At 39.2% G+C, this 15,115-nt stretch overlaps 1 protein-coding gene across 3 annotated transcripts in view; it reads right to left on the bottom strand.

Moving 5' to 3' along the window:
* Positions 1–612: 612 nt before the first annotated feature.
* MRTFB (myocardin related transcription factor B) overlaps positions 613–15,115 on the bottom strand; it is a 65,376-nt gene continuing 50,873 nt past the window's right edge. For 2 of the 3 annotated variants that reach the window (XM_066330261.1, XM_066330263.1), the window contains 6 exons: positions 13,271–14,293; positions 11,762–11,917; positions 9,268–9,426; positions 8,854–8,991; positions 7,439–7,499; positions 613–6,011 (listed from right to left, as the gene is read on the bottom strand). In XM_066330261.1, the coding sequence (XP_066186358.1) occupies positions 5,473–6,011; positions 7,439–7,499; positions 8,854–8,991; positions 9,268–9,426; positions 11,762–11,917; positions 13,271–14,293 (2,076 nt within the window). In that variant the 3' untranslated portion in view covers positions 613–5,472. The remainder of the gene's footprint in view (positions 6,012–7,438; positions 7,500–8,853; positions 8,992–9,267; positions 9,427–11,761; positions 11,918–13,270; positions 14,294–15,115) is intronic. The other variant, XM_066330264.1, reaches the window with a different exon arrangement.

Raw genomic sequence — 15,115 nt, forward strand, 5'->3', positions numbered from 1 at the left:
TTGGTAAAGTCATTTATTAAAGTGCAGAAGGTTTGTAGTGAGAGGACAAGGGGGAAAGTCTTCAAAATGAAAGACAGTAGGTTTAGAATTAAATTTAGTATTGTTGTTTGGGTATTAGGAGGAAGTTCTTTCCTGTGAGGGTGCTGAGATCCTGGAGTGAGTGACCCAGAGAAGCTGTGGCTGCCCCAGCCCTGGCAGTGTCCAGGGCCAGGCTGGATGAGGCTTGGGGCAGTCTGGGATGGTGGAGGGGTCCTTGCCCATGGCAGGGAACAAGATGAGCTTTATGGTCCCTTCCAATCCAGGCCACTCTATGAGTAAATGACTATATATTAAAAAATTGCTAAAAAAAGGGTCCAAAAATTGCTAAAAAAATGCTAAAAAAAAAAAAAAAAAGAATTCCAAACTTAAACTCTGAGGGTTCAGGAAGTCTCTGTTCCTACAGAATTTGGTTTGATTTTGAAGACAAACAATAATTCTTTTGGAGTTTGTCTAAGTGCAGGTTCATTCTTACTCCTTTTTGTGGGAAAGGTACTGAGAACATAGGCCCAGTGTTTCAGACTCACAAAAGTCAGAAGGATATTTTCACTTTGAAGTAGTAACCATGGACAAACGAACAGTTTTCCTTTTTTATTTGAGACACTTAGCAAAAATGCTGAAATATCAAACATTTCCTCAGTAGCTACAATATTGCCACTATGTACAAAATATTTGATAAATGTAGTACACATATAAAAATACAGTATGCATTACATATATACAGTACAATGTGCAAAACATATGGCATTCAAACATATGGAATTGATTTCAGGGGTGCAAACAGCAAATACAAAGGCATCATGGTTTCTTCTAGAAAGGCAATACATAAACTGACGCCCTGATTGCCATCATTTGCATTTAGTAAAGTAGTGCTTAAATGAAGAGGGCCCCAGAGACAGGTGTTTATCTTCTTCCTTTCACAAAATGAGATGCTAAGACATAATTATGACTATGAAAAGAAGAAGGGAAACACCCACCAGGGTTAGCGTTATTTCTACTGCAAGCCGGACTGTGAAGAAGATCCTATCTGGAAAAAAAAGCCTGTGCTATTACTTACTACAAATTTCTCAAACAACAAAAACAAATATGTACTGTTAAACATCAAAAACAGCTTTGAAAATATCTACATCCTTAATTTTAAAAAAAGTATGGATAACACTTCTGGGGATTTCATTTCCTATGTTTTAAAATACAAAGTGCCTCCTTTGGCAATATAAATGGCAATGCTTTGGTTCCTATTTAAATTTTTATATTATTATAATTTATTTTAGGCTGTCTTTTGAATATCTGAGCTGTATATTTTTATAAAAATAGTGTGATTATATAGTTATTAACCATTCTCTGCTTTTTTTTGAGAATTTGCTCTCATAGCTAGAATGGCTTTTTTTTTGGCTAGATTTCTACAAATACATTTATGCACTTTTAACTTAAAAACACTTTATATTCAGTATTGGACACTACAGAATGATGTAGGTGTCTCTTTTTTGCACTTTATTCCTAGCAAACTGGTATAATAGTAATATTTGAGATTATTTCAACTTTTAATGGATGCTCTTTATTGGCCATGTAGATACTGTATGTAACTCAATTCCATGGATGTCACATGAAATACCTTCTGGGGTATTATGGTCTAGAAGTCACCAAAAGGTCATTTCATAGACCACAATATACAAAGAGTTTCAACAGAACATTTACCAGAGATAAGTGGAAGATTTTTTTTTCCAGTTTTAATAGAGTTTGCTTTAAGTTTATAACACACTTAAGATGCCATCCAAATAATAAGTGTTTACATCAGTGAGCTTTCCTGTGTTTTGATTACATAATACCCTTCCAGTTCAATGTATCCTGTAATTGCAGTTTCTCTGCCTTGAAAATAGAGTTCAGCAGCTTGTGCTTGGGTTCTGATTACAGTGCCACTTTTGGGCATCTGAATGTTTGAGATTCTGTAACAGAAGAGTTTAATATTGACACTTCTGTCTGGACCTTCATCTTCTCTGAACATGACTCCTGTTGGTGAATTTAGAAATACCTGGGAAATGTGTCAATAGTAAGTAGTGATTATTTCTAAAAGCTGTGGCCTCAGCTTTTTAAAGTTCTGATTCTGCAGGTCTGCAAGCCCACATTGCTGGATTACACTCCAGATTTCTGTAGAGAACAAGTGCCATAAATTAATTTTATTGTCAGAGAGAAGATGGCAATGCTTTTTTAACTATTTCTAATGTTAAACAAAATTTTGCCTGTAAACTTCCTGGCTGTAACTGATGCTGAATGGCACTAAAAGTGCGTAACAAATTCCATTTCTCTACTGAACACAGGATGTGACTCCTCTCGAGTAATATGAGCCTTGTAAAACTTGTCCTCTCTGTCTAGATGTGTAAACAACCAACTTTTGATTTCTCACACTGATTAAAAGGTATTCCTAATGACTTTGAAGGACCCACTAACACCACATTTGATAGGATGCGTTCTGTTAGTATACTGCAGCCATTAAATGGCAAATTTAGTGCCGGTGCATTCCTTTGCAACTGTTCTCTTAATGAGAAAGATTCACTTCTGTGCAGTCAAACTGCCCAGTCAGGATTAAATTTCTAAGATGTATTTGTGCTACAAAAATTTTCATGTAAAACATGCACACACAAAAGTCTAAGCAAAACCTATTTCTGCCATAAACAGGCATATACAGCTATGGCAAACATATCACATTTCAGAACAAAGTCTAAAGCAAACCATTTTATATAAGGTTTAATACACAATTCTGAAACGTACAGAAAAGTAATCACACATTCCCTACACTAGAATATTTGTACTTGAGAAACTAAAATGATCCCTTAATTTTTTATTTATTTTTTTCTCAAATAGACGTTCAGAGCAGAAAGCTATACCGTACTGATAACAAGACAGCTCAACTGTTTGGGTTTATTTCTGCACAAAGATTCCTATGGATTAATTAACATTCTACACTGCCAATAAGGGTAATTTTGTAGCAAGATGACTTTGCCAGTTTCAAGCTCTATTTACATGCATATCAAAAATGACAGTACAGTTGCTCTAGGTTAATTTGTCCTCTAAAAATTAATTTACTTGCCTCTCATTTAATCAGGAGGCAGGGTCAAAAAGGGATAACTCTAACCACACGTATACTGTATGATGTCTGGTGTATCACACATAATAAACTGACAGTACTGCAGAACACTAAATTTCATTCAGAGTTGTTCCTATCAGACCAAGAGTCCTTAATTCTTATTCTCACAACAGCCGAGGGCACTTTGTATCTCAGAGTATTAGCTCCCAAGACAGGATGGTGAACAGGAATGCAAAAAGTTGAATGTTAAGAGTTCACTGTTATTGAAAAGTCCTATACCATCAAAGCTTAAGGCAAACAGTCCACATGTAATATTGTACTCAAGTATTGGAGGCACAGCAAGAAGGAATAAGGAATTATGTCTTTCAACTGTGTGAAGTGACAATCTCCAAAGATTGTTTCCTTGTACTTAGTTTCATATTACAGTAATTCTCGGCCAGTAAAACCAGTGAAGATACATAATGATTTAAAGTGCTGGAATTGATATGATGCAAACATATGGTATCAGTTCAAGCCCTGGATCAAGGATGTAATCCATTATTTTATCTGAAGCCAACAGAATTCTGTGGTGTCAGTAAACCAGACTGTGTTATATCTGGAGATGCAAAATTTCAGATAATTCCATAACATTTTCTGACAAAAGTATTTGGTTGATGTTAACACGATTGTGTTGTGTTTTTGTTTCTGAAAAAATGTAATGAAGGTGGCTAAGTGGATAACAGCTACTTACTGTTTTCAGTATTCCTTTGATATATATCATTTATCTAAGAAGTAGGCAAAAGCTTCTGGGCATTTTCTACTCAGTCCTACAAAACTTTATTTTTGAACCTTGGTGAGGAAATGACCATGCAATGAGATCAGTTTTCAGACTAGAAAACATACAATATTTCCCTATTTCAGGAAACACAAAGTGTTTCCTTTTATCTTAATTTAGGCATTCCCTAATAGGAAACTCCAATTTTGTCTTTGATTATCAGCCTCCGTCATCTATGGCAACATTTAACAGCTATTACCTGAGAGACAACCATAGAATGTCAAAGTATCTTAGTTCTACTTAAAGTTTTTGTTTGTTTTTCTAACTGCTTTCATATTGGACTCTGAAAACAACAACTGAGGGTTTTAAAACAAAAAACCATATTCAGGTGCTGTGCTGTGCTGTGAGGTAAGAGCTTAATTTTTGCTATTCTCTGTTTCAGATATGCAATATGCCTTCTTATCAACAGTACATTGTGATCCTGGTGTTCAGGATTCTCACTGAGCAGCTTCTCTGTTGGCTTCTCTGGTGTTATGTAGGGGCAGACAAAGCTGTTCAACAAAATATTCATTAAGAAGTGATGGTTGTCCTGTCAGTACTGTCCCCAGCAACTTGATCTCATCCTACAAACATCTTTTACTGAGGGCATTGGGACTTTCTTGCATAGATGCTTGCAGGATTGTAGTGTACACCACTACTAATTAAACTTTTCTGCTTCCTCAGACTTTTCTAATATGCTGAGATACTGGATTCAATGATCTACAAATATCCTCAAACACAAAGCAAAACAGGATATTTACTTCCATTATAGTAATCTCTTGTTTGAAGACCACTGTGTTCCCCTCTGTTCACAAAAATAAGCTATATAAAGTTAAAAGAGTATACAAATAACTGTCTGATATACACATTAAAACCTAGCTATTAAATCCAGAGCATTGCTATAGAAAATTCAGTGTTCTCAATATTACCTGGCATAGCTACAGTGGATTTCTTGCAGTTACACCTAATATCCCTTTGGATGCAGTTAAATTCCTCCCTCAGGATTACAGAATGGGGGGAAGTGTTTTAAAATCCACAAAAGCAAAATATAAAAACAACTTGAACAAATTAAGAGACTAGATATATGAAATTTCACTGAACCAGCCAGTGCTTCTATTTGCCTTTGCCCTCCCAATTAGTTCTGAACCTGGCTCAGGCTTTCCACAGGAACAATGGAGTGCAGTGACACCTCCCCTCCCCCAGACATTTGCTCACTTGGTTTAGTCGTGTTGTGTTGCTCATTTCAGCATTACAAAGTCAGACACCTAACTCCTTTCTTAAATAGTTGTGAAACATTTACCTTGGGGTACTTTTAATCACGAAGTACAATCATCCTTTCTTGACTTGTGAAATACAGCTTTCAGAGGGCCCTGATCTGCATTACTGATAGGTGCATGAAGTGATTCACTGTTGTAAACTTGAAAATCAATAAGGAATTAGCTTCAAGCATTTGTTCTTCCAAACATTACTGTCTTAATTTATGTCAACTGCAATCAGAATGGTGTAATAATGGACCTCTGCTGTAAAGAGACTTGCAGGTCATGTTCTCATTGGCTATAGCTTAATCCCAGTGCAACTGTAGATCTTGTGGATCTAGAAAGTCAGTGGAAAACACGCTGGGGGCAGCAGAACTGAGAGGGGTGAGTCCAGATGAGGAGCTGGGCATTGTAATGTCCAGCCATTCCATATTGTCCAAATTTGTATCGGGAAGGTCGAGAGACAAACAAGGAGTATTAGTAGTAAATTGTGGGTCAGATGTTTCCATGGGCGAATGAGAGTGATCTAAAATGCTGGAGTGATTAAGCAGATCATTCTGGAGGTCTTCAATTAAAGAAAATGATTCTCTGTCTTCATTACTGCTTGTCAGCTGGGGAATTTCATTACCTGCTGGTAAAGTTCCATCCAAGAGGGCTTCAAGTTGGTTTTCCAGACTGACAGCCAGGCTGGTGGTTGGTTCTAGGGGCACAGGAGGAGGGGCCATTTGCACCTGCGGAGGCGGACGGGAGATCGCGGTGTTCACCGGCATGGTCGTGATGTTGGCAGTCACCGGCCTCAGCTTACACAGGGGAGATGGCTCTTCTTTGATTGGAAGGGAGATCTCTGCAAGGAAAGAACCTCACTGTTGAAATCAAAACGATAATGACATGATATCCTCATGCTTACAGCTTCCAGCCCTTCTTTGCCCACTCTGGGATGCATCCACAGAGAATTAAGTGCAGTAACAGTCACTTTGCTGCTCCACTCACACTTACATACTGCCAAGTCCTCCGTGAGCAACAGAGTATTTTTTAAAAAAAGTCCCAGAATTCTGCTTTCAGTGATGGCTCAGCCAATTAGCGTGAGTATTGATGAAAAAAGGAATGTATTTCTAGATGTTACCTTAACCTCCTTCATGTTTATAGTTCTTCTCATTAATTGGAGCAATTATGGAACCAACACATTTCCGTGTCTAGAGAAGAGTACCCAAACCAATTTTCAGTTTCATCCCTGTTTAGCACTGTTTACATTGGTTAATTAAGAGTCCACGAGATGAACTGATGTGATTAAGAAGCATTTATTCCCAATTCTAGAATCTAAAGCTACACTTCTGTCAAGAAGTTCCATGTAAGATAGTGGCAGTAACATAAAAGGGAAATAAAGCATAAATTCCTATTTATTCTTGGATGTTAGTGAAGCCCAAAAATAAGGCAGATAAATATGCAAATAAATCCTCTAGCACAAGTGATGTTCCCAGCAGCAAAAACATACCTGACAATATATTTTGTGCTGGTTTTCCAAGCAAAAACCCACATCCTTCTCACTCTCCTGAAGTACATTAGTAAAACCCCTGCCCTGGCATTCAGTGCTGTCAAAATCCTTATATGACAGCAGTTACCATTCCACTAACTGAATCACTTGGCACCACAACATTTCCCAGGACTGTAATGGCTCCTTAGTCTACTAAGCCTAATTATGGCTGAAAGCCTCCTCCTTTTATTGCTGAGCTACTCTGTTTATTACTTCAGTTATTTCAGTGCCTTTTTGATAGCTCCCTTATTTTAACTGACATGAAGTTCTTATTCATTCATGTCTCTATGTAGTTCATGCACACTTTCCCAGTAATGTATCTTTGATGGTTATAGTTGATAACACATGGTTACATTTAATGGAATTTTACTACCAACATGCTTTAACTCTTACCTTTTTCTATTCTTTGTATAAATTCAATGTTATGGACTTGTTCAACTTTTCCAATTTTGATAAAGTATGTCTGTGCTAACCTAAGGTGTTATTTTAATCATTTGAATGCTGTAGAGATTATTGATTAAGGTCTGCCTGAGCTGATTTGCAAGCATTGAAGCTCCCCAGCAGGTTGACTGTATGTCTTTTGCTAAATGTTTTCTTTAATAAGGAACTAAGCAAACTTTCAGCAATTTAGCTTCATTCAGGCTGGATAGCTTCGAACTCCTGTTCCTAAAAGAATTCTCATTTGATTATAGCAGCGAGTTTTTATTACCTCTACATCACACAGCTGTCAGTGAGCTTACCTCCGCTCTTGATGAGAATATCAAAAAGATCATCCATCTGCTGACTGTGTGCACTGGAAATCTGTAGGACAGGAGAACAGGGTTATTCTCTTTCATGTGGTATATTTTCCTGTGCTCATCATTCCTAGTTTCTCTCAACAGTTTGTAAGTACTAACCTATGATAAAGGCTAAAATGCTGAATATGAAATTGTCTATCTAGAAAACAGATACTTTGGAGAGACGTTTGCGATCTCTGTGTACAAAGGAATAGGTGAAAAGCATGACAAAGACTTCATGAAGGCAACCTAGGAGAGAGGTGCAGGAAGCCAGGCATCAGGAGAGTTACTGACCCCATTTTCTACCAGGGTATAATAACTGCAGCACTTTGGGCTTCCAAACCCTGCTCTACTGTCTCTCAGAGATAGCTTGTTTTTGTTTTTTTTTTTCCTCCAGTTTGTAGATGTTCTTTTATTTTTAAATAGAAACTGCGTATCTCTGTTTTAAACAGCCTAAATAACTGAACCTTAAGCAAAAGGTAATGAACACCCCCACAAACCCACTCATTCAAAAACAAGTCTAGAAAAAGTGGAGACTTTGATGAAGGTCTGAAGAAGTGTTTTAAACCATTGCTTATACTCCAGGGAATTATTTGTAATCAGGAGATGAAGTGGGGAGCCCCTGGCTGACTGGTAGAGACAGAGTGCCCCAAGGCAACCCGTGTGCCCTCACTGTGAGGGTGTCCTGCACATGCCAAGGACACAGGAAAGGGCATCAGACACCCAGAGCTGTGCCTGAGATCTGCCACCACCAACACCCAACCAACACTGGGGGCTACAAGGTTTTATCTTTGGGGATAGTTCTGAAAGGCACAAAATTAGGGATACTCATTCGTTTTGTTTACAAATCTCCTCTGACACAAAGGAGCTTTTCCCAAGGTGAACTGGCAAAGCACTACACAGGATTATTCACCAAGATCACTCAATACAGACTCTTTTCAAGCAAGCACCTGTGCTCATGTTTGCCTGTGTGTACAGACACATTCACACACATTCTCCTCAAGTCTACTCACTCTGGAAAATACAAACCTATTTCCTCCCTTAAGTGTGAGGTTTGGCTATCAAACATTCTCAAAACAAATCATCTGAAGGCTAGTTACTGTTAGCAGCAGTAGCAGCATTATCCCAATTAGATGTATCACTAACTAGGGACTGTAAGACTTTTTTACATATATGCTGCTGTAATAAAAGAATAATGAAACAGGAATCCTGTAGCTGAACACAGTTATGGAACTAGTAACAGGGTGTGTTAGAAAATCTTGACACCAAAAAAAACCTGAAAAAAAAAACCCCAAACCCAAGAAGCCCCTAAACCAAGCAATGTTTTTGGTAGTTGCAGAGGAAAGCCCTGCTTTTACCAGCCTGAGGAGAACAAGTACCTCACGGGCTGATGGCTGAACGTTGCGCGTCTGTTTGATGGCCTCTTCGTAACGAGGAGGATCTTTAGTCTTGGACACTGTGTTGTTGAAGAGGGGCTGCTGGACAATGTAAGGCTGGGCTTGAGATGGAGACCCAGGCTGCATGAAAGAACAAAACAATGACTAAATACTGTGATTTAGGGAATTCAGGACGTATCAAGCTCTACAGAATATTCTATTTTGTCACCTCAATCTATGTATTAGCATAATCAGAGGGCTAAAGTAAGTTTCTTTCTCCCCTTCTCACATATATGCATTAGTAAAATCTTCAAAACATTCTTCCTTGAGTGAACTGCCATTTGTAAATAGTCTCATGTTCTATAAGATTAATAATATAAACCTGAACTTTACAGAAGATTGTTGGGATATCCTTACCTTGTTGGGAGCAGCAGGTCCATTCTGCACAGAGACAACCTGATTACCACCAGGGTGAATGTTAGAGTTTGATGTTTTATTAATAAAAGATTGTGAAGGTGTTGAAACTGGAGCAGTCTGATAGGAAAACACTGCATTTGATGTGGCAGGTGGAAAAACCTGAAAAGGATTAACAGATCAGCTGTAGATTGTGGGATATTTATTTTTAAGAAAAGGTAACGTCGGATAAATTACATTAATGAATATAAGACCTTTTTTTCTAAAATACCTGCTTGTTTAAATTCCCTATTAAGTGAATGTTATTTATTCTGATTTTTCCTCTCAGTGGAATAATTTCTAGGTTCAGAAGAGTTAGTCTCTGAAAAAAGCTTTGTGCTCTGGCATACTTTCATTCATCACTTATTACTAAAACCATTTTCCTGCAGTTTACCAGGAAGCATGAGGAAAGTGTATGGAACAGTTCAATAGCAAACCCATGATTCCCCCACCTAGTGGACAGTCACTAACATGAGCTTATTTCTGACCTGATACTAACTGTACCTGTACACTTGCTCTCTCCTGCTGCTTTTAAGACAGAACAGTTTGTCTGTGCCACATAATTCTAATTTTTTTTTAAGTAACTACAGGTGTCTATGAGGACTGAGGGAGAGGCAAAAGATAAAACTGATGAACACAGGTATCAACTGTAAGTTTGATTATTAGCATATTAAACTTTTTATTCCTTCAGCTGCTAGTCCACATACTCATTGCAAATGATTCCCAGCAGTGTCCTGCTTCTCATACTTTCAAGTTAAAGGGAGATGAAGAGGAGCTATGAATGCATCAGCACATAAGGCTGTTTAAATTCAGTATCACTCCCAAATACCTTTATGACAAAGGGGAGAGATCTTAGGTCATGGAGAGAGGTAGATCTAATGCTGAATGCATTAGGGGTGTCCTGATGTGTTGTATCACATCGATATTTTCATTTTGATGTAAAAACCAGTGCAGTGGCAGGCTGCAAACTCTGCTAGAACTCTGGATTTCATGACAACCAATTGAACAGCAGGGAGAACTCGAGGATATAGATCTTGCTTATGTCCTGCAGAGATTTCAAGGAACTTGGATGCAGCAATGGCAGCAAACTGCCAGTTCTGGCACAAGTACATGTCTCAGAATGACTGAAAATTTCTCTGTAGGACCTGTTGAATTAACAGGGTTAAGATTAGCCCCTCACCAACTCCCAGAGAACCTGCATGAAATCTGCTTTTTGGATGTATGTCATCCAGTTTTGACTTCTGGAGGAAAACCTGAATGTCCATGAAATTAAACAGATTGAACAAGCAGTCTGAAGGGTACTGATGCTCCTTTAGCTGTGTCCCCCTTTATTAGCCACCTCTCTGGAGAATGGCAAAGCACAATCATACGTTTTCTAAGGTAGGTTCTGATCTGGAACAAGAGCCCAGGCAGAGGCAGGTAAGGTGACACTGCTCAGGTACAATCCCCAAATCACAGCAGAACATGGGCTTCATGATGCACTTTTGTAAACTGAAATAAGAACTTTGAAGGCTGAAATATAAAAGTTACATAATGTACTGTAAAAACTACCCTCTTCATCTTGGAATTTAAGTTGTTTCTGAATTATCTGTCCCTAGGAGCAGGCTGAAAAGCCTTGCTCCCCTAAGTAATAGGAGCCCTACAGAAAACAGCAATGCTGATAAGGATGCAGTAAAGGTCCAAAACTAATCTCCACATTCTTAATAGTAGAGATCAGCCTGGGAGAGGCTCAGAGGAGGAGAAAACCTTTTTTTTGTGATGACTGGTGCTGAAGGATTGATATCTGTTCCTGTATGAACATGACTGGAGTGTCAGTCACAACAGTACATCCAGTGCTGAGGGTAATCTCTTGGAATGGGACATTACAGAGCTGATTGGTTTTGGTAGAGAGGAAGAGAAGGATTTCTCTGAATCATACCCTGCATTCCTTAGGAGGAGGTATTGGTAGGGTTTGGTCACTGGAATTACCATCCTCAGGATCTGAGTCCATAGCTTTCTTCATAAAGAGGGATGAAATCAACAAGGAAAGTACAGAAACCAGAATTAACTTCTATAAAAGAATATATCTCTGAAGTCATAGGTAAAAGATTTCTCTCAAGAACTGCCTATGAGAATCTCCCATTTAGAGCCAGGGGCAAATAAGAGGAGCTGACTGGAATCTACCTGGTACACACCACTTGTTCCAGGTGTGAGGAAGGATGTAGTAAGAGTCATGCCCTAAGTGTACCATTAAGGTAAAAAGTCTTTAGACAATGTATTTATTTGCAATTGAAAAATCAAGCCCTGCACAGACTAAAATTTTTGGAAAGAAATGGAGTTACAAGCCTACTGTATCACACAGAAAAACATGGTACAGATATTAGGTGACTTGATCATTTGTATATAACCCATAGAGATTCTGAAAGCACTGCCTAGATTATACAACTATTTCTCTACATGCTTATTGCTATCCACAAACCTTTCTGATTGGTTGGGTCTGACCAAGTGCGTGCTGCATGCTGGTGTTTTGTTTTGATTGTGGAGTATGCATCTGAGGTGCTGTCTGCACCAGGCCAGAGGAAGAAATAGGAGCAGGTATTTGTGATGGGGTCTGTATTCCAGCTTGGGATTGAGCCTAAAGGATGAAGATAAAATATTTGCATTATTTGTATCTCACAGTAAGTTACATCATGTAAAAACCTATTGCACATCTTATGCAGAATCGCAGTAAAATGTATTCTGGTAGGGATGAGTGTGAACTGTACAGGAAACCAAACTGTTACTGTGTTTGGTACTGGGGAGTTCCCAGCTAAAAGGTGATGTTTATTTTGCAACAGAGTTCAAGACAAAGACAAACTGGAGAGAGCCCAGCAGATAGTGATGAAAATAACAGGAGGCAGAGGGAACATAAATCAGTAAGAAAGGACTGTAAGAACTGCCTTGAGTAACCAAAAGACAAAACTGGTGATGCAAGAAAAAGGTTGCTTTTAAGATCACAGAAATTTTTAATGGCCAGTGAAAGGCAAGAAATGTGTCCAACCTCATGAAAAAAAAAAAATTAAGTGGGAGTGGAAAACTTTTTACAGTATCGGTGAAGCAAAATACCAGGACAAGCTGCTTAAGGATGTTAGAGAATTCCAGCAGGGTTTTAGAACGATTTGGGTGGAGAGCTGGGTGTACAGCTCCTAGGAACAGTTCTTGCACTGCAGACTGGGGCCCGTGCTCCCCTGGATTTTCCACCCCTCATAAAGATTGCTGGATGTGCTGCTGCACAGGCTTGCAGCTACCACAGCATGCACAACAGCCAGGGACACACTGCAGCTGAAGAATACTTTGCTGCCATGATGGGTGGCAGGGGAAATTCCAACTATGCCACTGGGCATTACTGCTTAATTCTACCTCAGACCAACAGGTTACACTGATTCAGCTTGGTCAGATTACTCTTATACCTCTGTATTTACAGCCTGTCTTGGTTTATGCTGTAATCAGCCTGTCTTTTGTCTGTAATCAGCCTAGAAATAATATTTGCATAACCATGGTTTCTTTTACTAAGTCCACAGGAGAGTTCTACACCCTGGCATTCACATTTTTAAACATACTGAAGCACCACCACACGAGGTAGTTCATGTATGTTTTGCCAACAGGGCTATCTCAAAATAATGTACTGAGACTGTAGCTCTCTATTAGAATTTGCAGTTAACAAAATGTTGGTATAGGCTTCTATAAATCAAATTCTGCATGGAGGCAGTACATGGTAAGACAATTGCTTTTCAGGAAAGAGCATCTGGGAACAAAAGTTGCAAAGAAACAAGTATTAGAAGCAGGCATTACAAGATTGGCTCAAGCTTTTCTACTGCTTTCCTTAATCAGAAACAGGCTAAGCCTGATTTTTAAGTTAATCTTACAAGCAGCACATTTACCTATTTACACTAAATTATGAAACACTGCCATGGCAGGTTGCATGATGAAGAAATACAAACAGCCTTACCTGCAGCTTGATATTTCCAACTGGTAACTGCACTGCCGTAGCAGCATTGGCTCCCTGGATGGAGAGTGGGAGGAGCAGCTGGGCAGTGCCTTGGGTCGTTAATAAAGCCTGAGGCTGGGCAACAACTGCAGTTTGTGGCTGCCTCTGTGGACTAACATAAAACTGAGAAATGGCATTCTGAGCTTCAGCTTTGGCCACAGGTATCTCCTGCTTGATAACAACCGCCTTTTTGGCAACTGGGTTCTGGCCAGCAGTGTACACTGACTGTCCTAAGGAATGGCTGGCTACAGGTACAGATTGACTTGTACTCGTGCAGTCAGCAGGAGCAGTTTCATCTTTGACAGCAGCACTGAACTGCTTCTGTTCCAAAGCAGCTGAGTTACCGAAAGTCTGAGATTGTTGCTGTTGTCCCCTTTTTTCAACCTCGAGTTGCATTTTCAATACTTCCACAAGTTTTTGCTCTTGTTCCAGTTTTCTTTTGAGCTCTTCAATCTGTTTTTCTTTTTCTTGAAGCTTGCGGTCCTTTTCTGCTACATCAAACTCCATGGTTGAGATGTTTCCAGTGCGGGGATTCTGATTCTCCTCGTTAGCATTTGCTCTCAGTGGTGAAGTGCTCAGGAACTGGGACGGGGACATCATGGTCATTTCTGGGAACGTGTCTGCCATACTGGTATCATCTGTGCTTAGACTCGACTGTTCCGAAGGGGAGGGAGAGACAGGCAAGGGAGAGCTGATGTTTTCAGATTTTACTGCTTTGCTGCCAGATGCAGTAGATGTTTTTTCTGGAGGGAAGCTGGATATTGTATTAGCCACTGGTTTATTTAGTGTTGCCACAGGAAATGCCACAGTCACTTCCCCAGTGTTACCTGTGGCCCCACTGGAAGTGGGCACTGTCACAGAGGTACTTGTGGCTACTCCATTGTTGTTAAGATCTTGGTAGGTTTTCAGACGCTCAATAAGATCTGTTTTTGTTCCAGACACTGGTAATCCCCTCAGCTTCAACTCCATTTTAAGTTCTGCTACCTGAAATAAAATAAAACAAAACACTGTAGTAAAAAAGGAAAATATTAAAATTGACTGATATGCATTCTTATTACATCTTAATAACGAAAATTATTTTCATTAGCTTATTTGCTAGTTATTACACCTCTGGGTTCTGACAGCATGCATTCTCTATGAAAACATTTCCATGACTTCCTACTTACTTCAGAGTGTTTAAGTGGCCAAAATCTTAGCAGTGTTCAGTTGTACAGTGAATAGCAGCAAACTGATGATGTTTTTTCATAAATATTCAACATGGAAAAATGCACCTACAGCTCCAGTTGTGAGCTAAAAACATCTGAAGCAAACCAGCAGACAATGGCAGCAGTGCAGATAAAGGCAGTGAACAGCAGCAGCACGCTGAGCCCCTTTGTTACAGCAGGACAGACAGATCTGTTTCTGAGAAACTGTATCAGGTCAGGTGATCATTCAACAGACCCATCAAAGACAAAAGGCTCTCTTGCTAATTAGATGGCCTCTACGTGCCATCTGGGTTTCTTTTAAATAGACAGTATAAGCAGTCAAAATTACTTTCTGACAGAAAAATTCTCAGTTTTTTCCAATAAGCTCACAGACAAAGTAAAGTCAAATGTGTTGAGTGTAAATTAATTCCGTGCTTCAAAATCTCAGTTAAAGAAAAGCAGTCACAAAGAATGGCTTCTGTTTATTGTCACATGCAGCACAGCTAACTGCAGAGTTGGGGCTCTCTACATGTTAGAGCTACCTCTAATAGAACAAAAGGTAGTGACCTCAGTAGTATTTCAGTACTCACACAGCCCAGAATTTAAGTTGGAGGTATTTATG

This window comes from Sylvia atricapilla, chromosome 15 (assembly GCF_009819655.1).
Source record: "Sylvia atricapilla isolate bSylAtr1 chromosome 15, bSylAtr1.pri, whole genome shotgun sequence".
Taxonomy (NCBI): domain Eukaryota; kingdom Metazoa; phylum Chordata; class Aves; order Passeriformes; family Sylviidae; genus Sylvia; species Sylvia atricapilla.